At 41.3% G+C, this 16,138-nt stretch overlaps 1 protein-coding gene across 4 annotated transcripts in view; it reads left to right on the top strand.

Moving 5' to 3' along the window:
• The window catches only part of LOC113239884, a 62,313-nt gene extending 47,431 nt beyond the window's left edge, over window positions 1-14,882 (top strand). Inside the window, exons 1-8 of one of the 4 annotated variants that reach the window (XM_026477042.1) lie at window positions 86-220; window positions 5,444-5,581; window positions 5,684-5,846; window positions 6,017-6,752; window positions 7,716-8,250; window positions 11,125-11,230; window positions 12,866-13,043; window positions 14,778-14,882. In XM_026477042.1, the coding sequence (XP_026332827.1) occupies window positions 5,449-5,581; window positions 5,684-5,846; window positions 6,017-6,752; window positions 7,716-8,250; window positions 11,125-11,230; window positions 12,866-13,043; window positions 14,778-14,825 (1,899 nt within the window). In that variant the 5' untranslated portion in view covers window positions 86-220; window positions 5,444-5,448 and the 3' untranslated portion in view covers window positions 14,826-14,882. Of the gene's footprint in view, window positions 1-85; window positions 221-1,003; window positions 1,128-5,443; window positions 5,596-5,683; window positions 5,847-6,016; window positions 6,753-7,715; window positions 8,251-11,124; window positions 11,231-12,865; window positions 13,044-14,777 lie in introns of those variants that run through there. The other 3 variants (XM_026477041.1, XM_026477043.1, XM_026477044.1) reach the window with 3 other exon arrangements.
• Window positions 14,883-16,138: the final 1,256 nt, after the last annotated feature.

The raw sequence follows: 16,138 nt of genomic DNA, 5'->3' as shown, positions 1-16,138 counted from the left end.
CCGACAGGTTAGTTTCGCCAAATTTTCAAAATGTTGACTTTTTTTAATTTTATTTGGGGAATTTTAATTTTTTTATTATGATTACCAGTATAACAATTTACTCGCTTGTATTCTAAGGCATATTGTTATTTAATTTAGCATTTATAAGTTTCGTTCTTATTGTTATTTTTTATTTTGTTCTTCACCATTCGGTCTAATAGCTTTGTTACCCAGCTGGAAGGTAAGAATGTTAACATTAATTTTATCATAATATATTTTACTGTTGGATAAATATTGATTATTTGTATGACTTAGAAAATTATCCACATTTAATCTACAAGTCTTTTTAACCTGAAAAATATTTTCACCCTGATACTAATTGTAAATAACTTAAAATCAGGGATATATTATAAATAACAAATAAATTATGCACACTCAACGTAGCCCCGCACTAGGGAAACACACATAGACAACCACAAATTACACCCAAACTCACGAGATAAATAAATGTAGGCCATACAAATATTTCTCTAGGCCCGGGAATCGAACCTGGGACTTCAGCGTGACAGTCATAGCAATCATTCAGCCGTAAGGCTGATTTGTATAGCAAGTTTTTATTGTAAAATATTTTCAAGGGCCCAGATGGTTTAAATGAAAAAACTAACTCTTGACCATTTAGCATGGATAGCTAGCATTATAAGTAGCACCTATATATATATTTGTAACTTTATTTTTTCCATTTTCCTTTTATTTCATAAACCTGATTTTAACTAACATATTTTGCAATTTGTTTGTAGCAAAAATTTTAAATATGTTGTTTGAAAAACAAATTTAGCAATTTTACGTGTGAAAAAATTGTTTCATTTTCAATTAGAGCAATTATTATTATTATTGTATTTATTTTAAACTCTTATTATTTATTTATTATTATTATTATTAGGGTGGCCTTATTTAGGGATATGCATCCCCTCATCACTGTGACCATTGACTGATCTATTGTGATCACCACTAATTACAGTGCAGAGCCAAGGCCAACAGCATGGAAAAACTGAAGGACTTTCCTGGTTCCGACAGATTTAATGTCCTCTGGTTGTGGCATGTGCCTTCCCAGTACGGAACTTCATACGCCCATCAGGGGGTAGCATTGGGTGAGTAGATGAACAGGAGTTTCATCCTCCGTGTGGCAGAATTTACATTCTCTATTTTCTCTCTGCCCAATATTTGACATGTGCTTGTTTAAGCCACAATGCCCTGTTAAGGCTCTAGTGAGCATTCTTATGTCATTCCTGTCCAATGACAGAGCTTCTCCACAGTGTTTGGCACTGTAGCCAGATATCAGGGCTTTTGAATGCTCAAGACCCTTGTTCTGTAGCCACACTTTTCGGGTGTGTGCTCTCATTTAGCAGAGTGAGCTTTGCCAGGCTGTATCCTATCCATATGAAGGTTTTGGGTCCAATAAAGGTTTCCCTAGCACCAGCCTTTGCCAGTTCATCCGCTGACTCATTACCTTCGATGTCAGAGTGGCTTGGAACCCAGTGCAGTACCACTGTATTACTTTCCCTGAGGGTGTTCGGTATATTTACACAGTTCTCGACAACCCTCGATGTTTGGGTGCCTGAGGCTAGTGTATGTAGACCCACTTGACTATCTGAGTTTATGTAAATATGCTCGTCAACGTGGCCTCTCTTGAGGTTCAAATCCGCACAAGTAATTAATTAGTCTCCCCATATATAATTCAATTAGTATCCTTATGTAACGAGATACTGGGCCTGCGGCTTAAAAGCATGTTCTGTACCCATCTCGTGGTTGAAGTGTCCACTCCTATGCAGGTTAGGCCTTTCACCAGAGTATCGATGGGTGTATTGTCAAATGCACCCTCAATGTCTAGAAAGGCACACAGTGCTATTTGTTTGTCCTCAAACGCTCTTTCAACCCTGTCCACAAGGTGGAGCAAAGCTGTCTCTGTGGACTTTCCACTCTGATAGGCGTGTTGAGTGTGATGGATAGGACTATATATTAAGGACGAAGCCCTAATGCGATTGTCAAGTACCTTCCCTTATTGCCTTAGGTAAAAATGAGGTTAGACAGATGGGTCTAAAGGACTTAGCAAGAGAGTAGTCCTTTTTGCCTACATTCGGTATAAATACAACATTACACGTTGTCTATTGCATCGGTATGTGTCCCCAAGCAAGACTGGCTCTGTATATCTTGACCAGGTATGGCAAGAGTACACTTATGCCTTGCTGCAGTAAGATGGGAGTAATACCTCACCAAAGGATTTGTACGATTTAAACGAGCTTATGGCCTAAGCCACTTGTCGGGGTCTTATTATGTTGGCGGTTCTGTTCCAATCTTCGTTGCGAGGTGAATGTAGCGTCGTTTCTGGATTAGTGGGCGTGTCGCACAACGCCCCCGGGAACTGGGTTGACATTAAAAGCTCATGGGTTTCTATCGTAGAAGTCGAGAAAAGTCCCATAAGGCTTCTTTAACAGTCCTGCAGGCCTATTGCGTAACTCTACTGACATCTTATAATGATAATCACCGAATAAAGTGCTCAACTACCTTGTGTCTGGTTGATGGGAATTGGCTTTAGACAGCAGTCTATGTAGACTTGCACCTTGAGGAGTACTAGCGATCTCCTCACAGAACCGCCGCTACGCTACGATGCTCGCTTGACCTTCCTTATCTCCTTGTTATAGTTAGTTAGGGCCTTCCTGTAGGTCTCCCATTCCTTTGTTAGTTTGGCCCTATTGAAGAGCCTTCGAGTTTTCTCTCTTAGCTTTCTCTGTTTTGCATTCCACCACGAAACCTTATTGGAGGTCCGAATTTTTGGCGGGCAGCTTTCCTTTCTTTTAGGATAGCCGTTGAGAAAGTAATATCCAGAATTTCTTGTCTTGACCTAGTAACAAAAGTTGGTGTACATCCTTCGTTATTAAGATACAGGCAATTTGATAGGATAAAGTCATATAGTAACTCACCTCTGTTATTGAAGTCTGAGCTACCCCAGGCGGTGTGGTGAGCGTTGGCATCACATCCCACCAGAAGTTCTGCTTTGTGTTACCAGGCGTATTCCGCTAGTCGTGTCAGATCTTCCGTGGTATTGTTCTTTTCTCCAGGTAGATAGGCTGATCATACGATTATCTTGGCCTGAGTGCTACTCCGGGGAAAGAGATATGCCGCTACAAAGTCATCAGTACAGAACTCTGGAACAGGCATGAGGTTAATGTTTTTGTTATAAACAATGCAGGCTCTGGATCTACTTTCACAGGTGTTGTAAATCAACTTACCAGCGGCATTGAGTCCCATTATGTTTGTGTGGTTAACCCAGGGTTCCTGAATGAGGGCGACATTCCCGTTGCCTTTCGTGAAGCAATATTCCACCACAGCCGTTGCAGTCACGGCATGGTGGAGGTTTGCTTGGAGAACCCTCACCCTATCTCCCGTGGGCTGTGGGTGGGTTAGATGGCTAACGGAGATTGAAGCCCCAGCCGCGTTGCTGCCCCCGACTGCTACAACGAGGACGAGGCCGTCCTCGTGAGCCTCGCGGGTTGGCAGCCCCACGCTCTTGCACTCCTCCACGTGCCGAATTGCGGCCGCGTGGGTTCGGTGGCGAAAACCACTGTCCTGTACTGTACCCCCCAGAACGTCATTTAGTGCCATTACTGTGGCAGTTTTTCGTCGCGCCGCCCCAGTACTGGCACTTGTTGATGGCTGCGCTGTTTGCACTACACCCGGGATAGCGGGCGCTGTCCGAGTGTGCGCAGCCTCCCGTCCGCGATTCTTCTGGGGCGATGCACCCAGAATCGCAGACGGGGCAGCCCCGTCGCATTTCCCCTGGTCCGTGGAAGGCACCTGCGCTGAGGCTCCCGGCCCCGATTCCTCGAGCGGACTTGTAACGGACCCTGGTTTTGAGACCAAGACACCCCGCGCAGTGTCGCCACTGAACGTACTTTCCGGACACCCCTTGATCCTAAACGTGACCTGTTTAAAACCAAGGTGTGCCCGGCAATTTGAGGCACGGAAATTCTCCACAGATGGGTCATCAAGAGCGAACGCGACTACCCATCCGTTCGCATCTTCCTTTGTGTGAAGAACCTTCCACACTTCTGTGCGGAGGCCTCTATTTTGGGCCCCCAACAGGCTGATGGCCATCTGCACCGACTCACATCCCTTCTTGGGAATGTAGGTGGTGGCGGTGGTGGGCTTCGGAAGCGGCCACGGCTTTAAATTGCCGATCTTTCCCACAAACCAGTCTGCACTTGCTTGGTCCTTGCAGGTCACAAGAATCCTGTCTGGCTTGTGAGACGGGCCCAGGAACTTCGGTCCCTCGCCATGCGATGTAGTACTTGCTATGGTGCGGACCAGGAACAGCTCCACCAGCTCCATTTGCTCCTCTGACATGGGTTCCGAATTCCGGATACCCACGCGGCACCGGAGCCCGCCATTTCGCTGAAAGTAGGTCTGTTCCTGCTTTCAGCTGGCGCCACGGTCCTGGGAGCCTTCCTGACATGCTCCTGTGGCGACGTCTCCTCTGACCGTTCACGCTTCTGCGCTTTTGGTTTTGGAGGTGGTTTGGACACCGGAAGATCCCTCCAGGGCTTTTCAGATAGAGGCAGAGCTTCTGCGTAGCTCATACCTGTTCTCATCAGGCCCTGCAGTCTCTTACGGCGAGACCCGCTCAGCCGAGTGTGCGGCTGAGCGCTGGATTCCGACACCAGGGGATCCGAAGGACCCGCCTGGTTCGTATTCATGGCCGTGACCGAAGTCACGTCGTTTTTCCTGGACTATCCATCACAGCAATCGTTTCTTCCAAGGAGGAAATTAAAGCGTTAATATTTATCTCTTCTTTCTCCATACACGTCTCAGGAGAATTATATAATAGCTAGGGAATTAAAAGGTCACAGCCAGCAGAGTCCCGCTTGCCGGCTGAAGGGCATAAAGTTCTCCCGAGGTGCCTTGGTATCAAGGGTGCACCGTTAGCAGCTGGGCTAGAGACACGCAACCATAGGCACGGTACGCTTGACACCCTTAGATTGAGTGACGACACTTTTGCCAACGCCTAGCAAATGCTCGAACAAAGTCCAAGCATTTACCAAACAAACATTTATGTATCGGCTCATGTCTTCCCTTCCTATGCAATTGGATTACATAGGAATCGAAGTCACTCGCACGCGTGGAGGTACGTGGTCCTGACATCTCAGTTAGAGCAATTATACATTTTGGCATTAAAATAGGTCAGGGGCTTAATTTTTGACAAGTTTACATAAGATGTTAAATAAAAGCGTGAATAAAATATTGCATCAACTATACATGTAGCGGTACAACTTAATTTGATGCTCTGTCTACACTAAACTGTGACGTCTTATGTGAAAAGGCACTACCGCAAAGTGACCCAGGACCCTTTGGTAAACACAAAAATGAGAATAATTTTTTCCTCCAACCTACTAAAGCTTATCTGTTGCAGACGTAATGACCATGCTCCTCAAGAGCATGTGGCGCGGTGTGATCCGCGCGACGCCCATGGTGCGGGCACCGCCATCGCTGCCCGGTGGCACCAGCTCGCCGCGGGTCAGACCACCCCGTGGCTACACCACCACTGCTGGTGAAGTTTGTCGTGTAGTCTTTAATCTGCGAGTTCACGGTGTCATATATGTATGAGATTACAATACAAGGCATTCGTGAAACTGTCAATAATGCCCCGTAGTGACTGCGGAACCTCGCAGCGCGGACGCGGCCATGGCGAGCATTAAGGCGGCGGCAACGCCAGCCGCGGTGCTGGCCGCGGTGCAGGCCCATTTGCCACAACTGACACACGCGCACTTACTTCAGGCACTACGCAGTCTATTTCTACTCAGCAAGACTAGTAGGTACGTATTGCATTTAAACCAATCTTGTGTAAGTTTTGCATCATGCTGTAAACGTTTAGGCAGACATCGAAAATTAGTCGAATGACCTAAGTAAATTATCCATATCTCGATTGACCTTTTGACTCTTTCAAAATAACTGGCATATTTTATAGTATATTATTGTTCAACAGTGACGGACCTGAAATGGATAGCCTAATCAAAGACCCAGCATTCTGTATTCTCTGTCAAAACTTTAAGAAACACGCGCGAGCTCTGGACGTCAACGAAGCCATCGAAGCGACCAAATTCCTGTCTTATCTCGGAGTACCCATAGACTCTTTCATCACACAAACAATGTTACAGCTCATTAGATCACAAATAAACATTATAAATGTCCGTCAAATCATGTTTCTAGACTTCATACTGTCCAAATTTGATGGACAGAATCATCTGGTTGATGCACTAAAATTAGCTCTACCCTTGGCTTTCCAAATTCACTTACCAATGGAGATTGACAACCAAGATTTGCAGTTGCTAAAAGATATGTTGTTCTACAGTTGTACTCACGATTTGCCAGATAGATGCATTAATAACATTATCACGGGTCTCCTGCTACACGATCAGGGAATAGATGCTCAGGTTGCCAAGTCGGTAATCTGGTCATTATGTCAAGTGAACTGTACAGAAGAAATCTTCCCCACAAGAGTGCAATTGCTACATATTTGTTACGACATATTGACCCAGAAGTTGGATACTTTGTCGTACCAGGACGTACTTAAGACCGCAGCGAAAATTAAGGGAAGGATCTTGGAGAAACATCCGGAATATTACCACGAGCAACTGATGGACGCTGTTGCCAACTATGTGGTGAAGCATAACGTGGAATTCGAAAAGGGATTGCTGATTGCAAGAGTGCTGTCGAGGATTGTAAGTATGGTTTATGTGTAACAAAACTAGTATTGACGTTAATTATGCAGGATATTACGATATTATCAGAAATATCCTGTCACAAATATAAAACGCGCGCAGGAAGGCACCCCGCCCACGCATTGTACCAAGCATGCCAATCGCTGTGTGCTATGTATTTTTATAGATATCCATGGGCGATAATGATCACCTCCCATCAAGTCCCTCTTTTCCTCATTTGCTTCTACATAACATTAAAGCATAGTTTCCCAAACTTTTGGCCCACACAGGCAAAATTAAAAAAACTTCAACGCCCACCACCACCACAGAAAATTATAATTAAGAAAAAAACATGCAGCCGAATTGAGAACCTCTTGCTTTTTTTGAAGTTGGTTAAAAACACGTATTTTTTTTATATTAATTTAACACATAAAATCACAAGAAATAAAATTTTATATGTAGAGTAGTTTATATAGATAATTCAGTTTTTTTCTCAAATGCGGTATCACCCCTTGGACAGCATCAACGCCCCCTAATTGCTTCCTAGGCCCTTACCCCCTTAGGAGTATTCAGCGCCCACGGGGTCGGGTAGGGACCACTTTGGGAATCTGCATTAAAACAAAACCACTATGAGCCACCCTTGGTGTCGCGTCCAACCTCCACGGATGATGACCGGTGCCCAGCTACCATGGATAACCGAACTGACTGTCCACAAAGACTGACTCAAAAGACAACGAGGATAGACCCGTCTCTAAACCTCTGACGAAAGCAGACTATTCCTCCTGGCCTATAATTGTACAGAGACCGTACACATACACAAAAATGAATGACCTTAATTTCAGTATTACTATTGTATTGTATTGTACTCTGAAATGTGCAATTTGAGCTAAACTGAATATTGTTACATGTTTTCATTATTTAATTTAAATTTGAAATTATTTTTATCTATAATTTATTGCATAATGTTGACGTTATGATTTCCAGGCGCACACAAATCTCAGCCTCATAGAATACCTGTGCCAAAAGGCCGCTTCCAACCCTGAGAGTATCTCCAATGCGCGGACGAACATCCTGTTCGGCTTCGTCAACTGCCTCGCCAACAACAACTATGTCCCTGACCACGAAACTTGGGCCAATTTACGAACACAAATATCTCTGAACCGCGTTTTAGATGGCAAAAACTTTGCCTTGCCGTGGGCTAAATTCTGCCTAGAACTGGCATCGTTGGGACACTTCGAAGATAAGCTGCTCTCCAGAGTCTTTTCTAACGAATTCATAGACGAATATCTATCAAGAGAGAACAACATCTTGGATTATTTGCAACTTTTTACGTTGCACGAAGCTGTCAATACGTTTTACAGTCAAGAATACAAGTTGCCTCCTTATGTATTGGAGAAAGCTAGGAATTTGTATCCAACACATCCTTTGACGGCGCAGCTGGAGGAAAGCCTGATCAGAGGGTTGGGTAGTCCAGATTTTTGTTTAAGAAATGTTATTATGCCTAATGGGTTTGTTGCAGGTACGTGATTGGCTTTTCGCTTCTTATTATTAATTTGATTTATAATTAACTACTTCGGCAGCTTACTGGTTAGCACTGTAGGCGCTTTAGGATGTCCTGGCTTAAATCCCGGTTCTCGGTACAACCAATTTGGAAAACGAACTTTGTATAGGGAATTACCTAGCCTAACATACTTACCCGTGGTGTTTTTTGTACACTTTAAGTGTCTTTATCATTTAAATTTATGTTAACAATAAAACCAGATCAACATAAACATCAATATTAAAATAAATATTATTACATGAAATTATTATTATTAAAATATTATTGCACACACTAATATACGTGGGGACCTACCGACCTACGCACTGTAGGTTTCCGGAATGAATAAGAAAAAAATACTATAAATGACTATCAGAGCCGTGCCCGGGACGTGGACGGGGCGTGCTAGTTTGTATGAGCTGCGGGCCCGTCCCGGCGCCGGCCCGGACACGGACATGTGTGAACCAGTTCATACAAAATATACGCAACGATATTTTTTTGAGCTCCTGACGGAGCACGGCCCGTCCACGTCCCGGGCACGGCCCGGATATGTGTGCATAGACCTTTAATGGTCAGAAATGAATTTATTGTTTCTCAAACTATTCTTCGTTAGCGTTAATGCACTTTTTCATACGAATGAACCAATTTTGAAAACATTTATGCCACTCCTTCGTGACAATGTCTGAAACTTATTTTTCGTACTCTTCGACAGCCTTTTCAGGTGATGAAAACTACCGTAACCGTGAAAAAACCGCGTAACTAGTTCTTAATTTTTAGAAATAAATAAAAGTCACAAGGTGCCAGGTCGGAACTGTACGCGCAATGGGTCATAAGGTCAACGTTGTTCACCTTCAAAAATTCATTTGTCTGTCTGGCTATAAATAGCCAGATATTATAAATAGTCTATAAATAGTCGTCTTGCATGGTGCTTCATCGCCAAAAGCAGTTTGAAGCCGAGGGAAGCTCCACTTAGCTGTTACATTACACTTAAAGTCGTAGAAAATCATACTACGAAAATTATCACGAGTTAAATCCATGGTGATTTAGACAACCAATTTCTAAAATGACGCCACAATGTAAAAACAAGTGACAGTCAGATGAAACAAACTGTATTCTACAGCCAAACAGTTCCATTTTCAAATGTTGTAATTACTTTTTAAATATTGTTTATGTAAGTGGCCAGTTCCGGAAACTTATAGTGCGCCCTATGTATGTAAGATAGGTTCAAACATTTTAAAGAAATGCAAGTATAGTAATAGCAAACTAAATGTAAGTGTGTAATAATGTAAGTAAAATGTGACTAAAGCAGTTTGGATTTGACACTCAAGGCAGTCTCCGATTGGGGCGATGCCAATCTTATCAAATTTAACGCCGTTCCCTGAACGTTATAACTTGGGCCTTTTCAAGGCGAGAGTGAATAGGCATTATTTAGGTGTGCATGCTCCGTCGTCGACTTCATCGTCACTTTCCATCAGGTAAGATGGAGATGAAATGCGCATTTGATAAAAATAAAACATGAGAAAAATTTATTTTAACGGTAATTAATCAAATTACTTCTTTATGTATTGAGATTTTTGTGCAATAACTCTACTTACTAGTTACGAATACAAAAATTGAGCACACAGAAAAATTTCACCGACCCGGTGGGACTTGAACCCACGTCCAAACTGCACCGTAGCTTTGCTCTTTACCACCTGAGCTACGAGTCCAGTTACCGAGTCGTCGAAATTCTCCTACGTGTTTTTGTTAGACATCTTTCTACTGGCTTTCGGCATTCGTCGCCGCTAGTGACATCTAGTGAGATATTTTTGAATAACCTTGTCACTGCAGCCGATACTTTTACAGCTGACGCAGATGTCGCTTTTCAATCAAGTGTATTTATTGAGATTTTTTTGTGAAATGACTCCACTAGTTTTGTTATGATTACGAATACTGAGATCGAACACACAGAAAAACGTTTTCGATTGAAAAGCGTAAAGAGCAATGCTACGGTGCAGCATGGACAAGTCCCACCGGGTCGATGAAATTTTTCGGTGTTCAATCTCTGTACTCATAATCATAAATTACTTACTATTGAGACAATAGGGAAGCTAATCTAATTAATGTGAGTGATGTCTCAAGAGCGATACAATATGTGCATCGGACGACGTCAAGGCTGACGTCAAATAAAAATTGAAAGGGGTTATTTGGAGGCCCAAATAACCCCTTTCAATTTTTATTTGACACTGACACTTTGCATTTGGCTGCTGATGACCTTGACTGCGCTACCGGATGGACGGGCGAGCTGAAGGCTCTCAACCCGTTAAAAAACTTCAACAAAACTTAAAATTAAGTAGCGAGCCTGAGAGCGCCTAAGTGGGAACGGACCTCGGCTCAGGGCGCTACTGGGGACTTCCGCCAGAAGGGCGTGTGTAGTGTGTGGAAAGAAAATCCCCTTCAACAAGCTACCCACGCTTTTTATAGGCGTTGCAATTGTTCCGTGGATCGACGGATGACGTAATGCGCACGGACCGCTACACGTGTTATTTTCACTTCGCTGATATATGAAATATCTTCAAAATTATGTCATATACATACATACCATCACATTTGTCTTCCATTCGATAAGCTCCTCACAAACCTTAGGCTGTCTCACGCACATTAGTCTCTTCCATCGAGTTGGTTATGTACTCGATGGTCTCTTCATACACGGCCGTGTCTTCTAGAACACAAGCCACTATATACAAAAATAGAAGACAAAGTTTGCCCAATTACCACAACATTCACTACTACATTGTCATGTTGAAAGTGGAAGTTAAAGTAGAATTTTGATATGAAACTAGCGGTCTAGTTAAACAAACTCATCTTTTACAGATATCCTCGTATGTTTGAAGAATGGCTACCCGATCGAGATACCATTAAAAAGCAGCGACAATAAAGTGCCTATTGAACAATTGGACCTACCGCACGGCAGTCTACCGTACGTATCGAAGACGACAACTTAACAGTAGTGCTTACGTTCCGATGCAATCTTTATGTTTTTTATGTGTAATTATTATTTATTTTTACGATAATAATTAAGATATTAAATAGGGTTCTGTTTTCCACAAATTAGTTCTAATGTTCTCTAGTAACTTGTTTATACAAATTCGCGGTTCGCAGTACATTTTTGTCGAGTCAACCCAAATCATCTTTATTTCATCGGTAAGCAACACTTGAAATCGTCATCATATTGATTCAAACTCTACTGCTCATTCGTAAGGCAGATTCCTCTGAGAAGAATTAGCAAGAAAATTCTAGGGGTTGCTCTTTGTAAATAAACATTTTAATAGGTACTTTTATCATTTATAATGTTCGTTTCAAACATCTTAGATCGGGAATACCTGTCGATTCTGAAAATAAGTTTCTAACCACAGCTGGCGCTTACTTTGAAAGCATTGCTAAGCCTACATCTGTAGAAGTATAGTAGAAGTTTTAATCTAGGTTATAAATTAAAGAACATAATTAATTTAAATAAATGCGTTAATAAATAATGTGATAATTATGTGAATAAACAATGTTTATTGTCAATGTCATAATCAAGGAAGAAAAAAAACAAATGGAAGTGCCATAAGCCTCGATTACTATCAGAACCGATGGCGCCAAAACTCACACATTCTTAATTTGCAACACTACAAAATCTTGATATTGATTGATCGTAGTTTCAAATTAGAAAAGAAACAAATTCTGCATTATTAATATAAACTTTACCCTGTTGGCATATTGTTGAAAGTACAATACCATCAATACCTATTACAAGTTGCGACGTTTTGACATTATATTGAAATTTCAATCAATGTGCTGCCATCTAGCGGTTCATTGCTGAACGACGACGAATTGGAGTTTTTATTTATCCTAACAAGAAGCAACCATATTGCAGGATTATGTGCATTGACTTACAATTATATGGACGTCAGGTCCGCGCTAAAAAGTGTCCGCACTTGTAAGGCGCTAAAATCGTATACAGAGCGCCAAACTCCGCTTTAGTCTTCATTTGTTCTACTGACAGCGCGATACTGCGATGACATTACAATTTAAATTTCGAATAGGTTGACTTGGGACATTTTTTTCGTGGTTTTTGTATTAGACCCGTCGTCCATTTATTTGTAAGTCAATGGTTATATGCTTTACTTTCGTTTCTTGTAACAAAATAAATATTTCGATAAACAGAAAATTTAAAATTTATTAAAATAAGACATTCCGACGATATGAAATACCACCACGGGTAATCTTTTTGGTGCGGCTATCAATTTTGTGCTCCAAAACAGCCCATTAAGGCATTTTTCTACGATTTTAGAAAATTTGCAAGAAAGCAGGACACGACCATACCATACAAAGCAAAAATGGCGGACTGAGCTCAGATAGGTCTTTCGAGACCTATAGTTGCCACGCGTCGTGTGCTATCTAACCATTTCTACTGTATTTATTGTTCTATGGTCATAATGATAAGGTTAAATTTTAAACTGCTAATAACAAGTAATTGAATGTTCCCCGTAACTTGCATGTTTGATTGTAACTATGAACGCGAGTGGAGAATTTCAAATAATTAAATAAATTCATTAAATATTTTTTCCAGATTATGTCTTCTTAATTTCAACCAGGGATGTTTCTCGATGAACAGCAATCGCCTTCGAGGCACTTTCAGACTTGTGTTAGACATATTGGAGAAGCAAGGTTACGCGGCCGTGCCTATCAACATGAACGAGTGGTTGGCGGCGCCCGCGCATGAGAAGACTCCTTATTTGATTCGCGAGGTTGGTTTCACTTATTCAACTGATTTAGTTGCAGCAGAGCTCCTTGTGAAACAGTTCGTCTAGGGTAGTGCTACCATTTCTGCGGCCAAGAAGTAATGTCATCAATACTGTGTTCCGGTTTTAAAGGGTGCTGGTGAAATTACAGGCACATGCCACTTGTCAACTTAAGTCTCAGGGTGACGGGCGCAGTGGCTGTGCCCCTCAGATCTTTGCGATTTAAGGCTCTGAGTGGCACTGCAACTGTTATGGACAGGCGTATAGCTTACCATCAGGCGCAAAAAAACACCTCAACACCAGTGTTTGCAAACACCGTACTTTAGTGTCGTAACGTTGGAAGGGAAAAGTGCACAACAACAGTGTTTTTATAAACGTGTTCTTTACTTGGAATATTGATTTTTTTAAATATCAAGATGATATTCATAGGAAATTGAACTTTTTTCTTTCATAAAAAATAAGTGCTCATTTAACCTCCATGGAAAGTGACGATGAGGTCAAGGATGTAGCATGCACACCTAAATAATGCCTATTCACTCTCGCCTTGAAAAGGTCCAAGTTATAGCGTTCGGGGAACAAGTTGGGAATTCCACTCTCTAGCCGCTCGCCATATAAATGTGGAAGCGATACGCTTCGCGCGAATCCTGGGAATATCCACAACACTGGGGTGGAACCCCAGCCCACGTCTAGTTCCCCGATGATGGATCGGGGAAGGCGGAATCAAATTATGCAATTCCATCGCACACTCTCCGTGATATATTCTGTAGAATATCGATAACAATATTTTCGGTTTTTGAATCGCGTATATTTGTTTCACCGTCACTTGGGAAACATGTAAATGGCCTAAAACATGGTCTTCTTGAAAAAAAACAAACACATGCGATTTAGTTTTATTTCCGATGTAGAACAATCGCGAAAACCTAACAACTCGATAAGATGATAGTTTTTATTGAATATCACGATGTTGTACTACCATGATATTCAATTATTTTTATGAAATTGCTTCACTAGTTTGTTATAATTATTAATAACAAAGATCGAACACTAAGAAAAATTCATTCGATCCGGCTGGATTCGAACCAGCGCCCTCGGGCAATCCGCGCCAGATGCTCTGCCAATTAAGCCACGGAACGAGCCACCGGACCTTACGAATTTTTCTATGTGCTTCCTGCAGATCATTGTTTTCATTTTTCAGAAATTAATTAAATTAATTAATTAATTTTTTCATTGTTTTCATTTTTTTTTTTTTTGAGAAATTTATTTCTTAACTCAGAGAGATACTTTTATAGGCGATAATGATATTAATTTTATTTTTTGTGACATTACTACATTGACTTACAAATAAATGGACGACGGGTCTAATACAAAAACCACGAAAAAAATGTCCCAAGTCAACCTATTCGAAATTTAAATTGTTATGTCATCGCAGTATCGCGCTGTCCGTAGAACAAATGAAGACTAAAGCGCAGCGTCGCGCTCTGTATACGATTTTAGCGCCTTACAAGTGCGGACACTTTTTAGCGCGGACCCGACGTCCATATAATTGTAAGTCAATGCATTACTATTTTACTTTGTTATAATTATTAATACAAAGGTCGAATTACAAAGAAAAATTCATTCGATCTGAGAGAACTCGAAACAGCGTCTTTGCCAAACCGCGGCCACCGATGACCTGACGAGTTTCTTGCCTGTCTTTGAAACCTCGTTAAGCTTTTTAATCTCCTTATAATTGGTTCCCAGGTGGGCTACAAATGCGGCGAAATAGGAATCAAATTGTCCATCACGTGAGCGGACCGGGCAGCGGACACACCTGCGCTTATGTAGTTCGAACAAATTTTAGTGAAATAAACAATTATTTTTTAACGTTTTGTTTTAATTTTGCCTAAAATTGTGTATTGCATAACATTCATGCATTTTTCCCCTTCTGATAGGTAGGTTCCCATAGAGGTATGCAGGAGATAGATCGATACCATTGATTTTGGCTAACTGAGAGCACAAACCGAGCGTTTGGAAATAGTACGAACTTGCACTACGAAACATAGTGATAATTGTTGTTGTCAGATATTAACACGCTCTGATAGCATTAGCCGTTGAAGTGTAGTTGTAAACTAAAACTAGTTCGAAAAGTATTGCACAGATTGTAATATTCAACAAAAAATTCACCATTCTTGCCAAGTTCTTGCTACAAATACTCTCTTTCTCTTGACAACTTCGGAGGAGGTCCCGGATTCGTTTGCCGGTAGGGCTAATTTGGGAAATGAACTTCTCTGTATTGGTTCTGGTCTGGGTGGGCCGGGTACGCTGGAGGGCAAAATATCCTATGCAATGATCTTCAAAATTTGCAATAAAAATGGTCCAGTGTTAAAAGATTATTAATGTGCTTATTGTTTGATGACTCGAGCATTCATCGCATATCTCGATATTACAGATCTCGATGTGTTGTACGGCTTGTAATCTGCGCCGAACCTTACTGTTTACATATGTTTGCCAATGAAGGATGCATTTTATCTGTCTATTAAATTTCTAGATATGGCAACACTGTCGACATCTATCCAAGTAAAATGCCTGGTTTTCCCTTCAAACAAAACGCATAATATTAACTCGCCGTTTACGCCGCCCCGTAGACCGCAGACCCGTTTAAACGGCCCATTCACTACCCGCATGGCAGTCCGCCGCGCAGGCAGAGGCTGCTCACACATTATAATGTGCGCATAGGCGATATATTGCGTATGGGCCAAGGAGTGTTCCGTGATGGCCCACGTATGAAGTATCTCAGGAAGATTTAGATTTATTTTATTATCTTGTAAACTTTACATTATTATATACAATATATTGTATTACAAGAATCGTTATAAATAGTAATAAATGTTACATTTGAAAAAATTACAAATATCCAGTACAAATTTTGTACTACGTAATTTTAACATAGTCAATGTAGTTATGTGCAATAATGTAGGAACATATTAAATATTATAATAATAATTATGTCAATATAATGATAGTATGCATAAAGTTTATATTATAACTAATAATCTATAAATTACAACATATATTACAAGACCATGTCCCTATATTCTTGAGTGGAATAATACGCATTATCC

This window comes from Hyposmocoma kahamanoa, unplaced genomic scaffold (genome assembly GCF_003589595.1).
Source record: "Hyposmocoma kahamanoa isolate Upper Pololo Valley unplaced genomic scaffold, ASM358959v1 117, whole genome shotgun sequence".
NCBI classification, from domain to species: domain Eukaryota; kingdom Metazoa; phylum Arthropoda; class Insecta; order Lepidoptera; family Cosmopterigidae; genus Hyposmocoma; species Hyposmocoma kahamanoa.
This window is presented reverse-complemented; position numbering and strand designations above follow the sequence as displayed.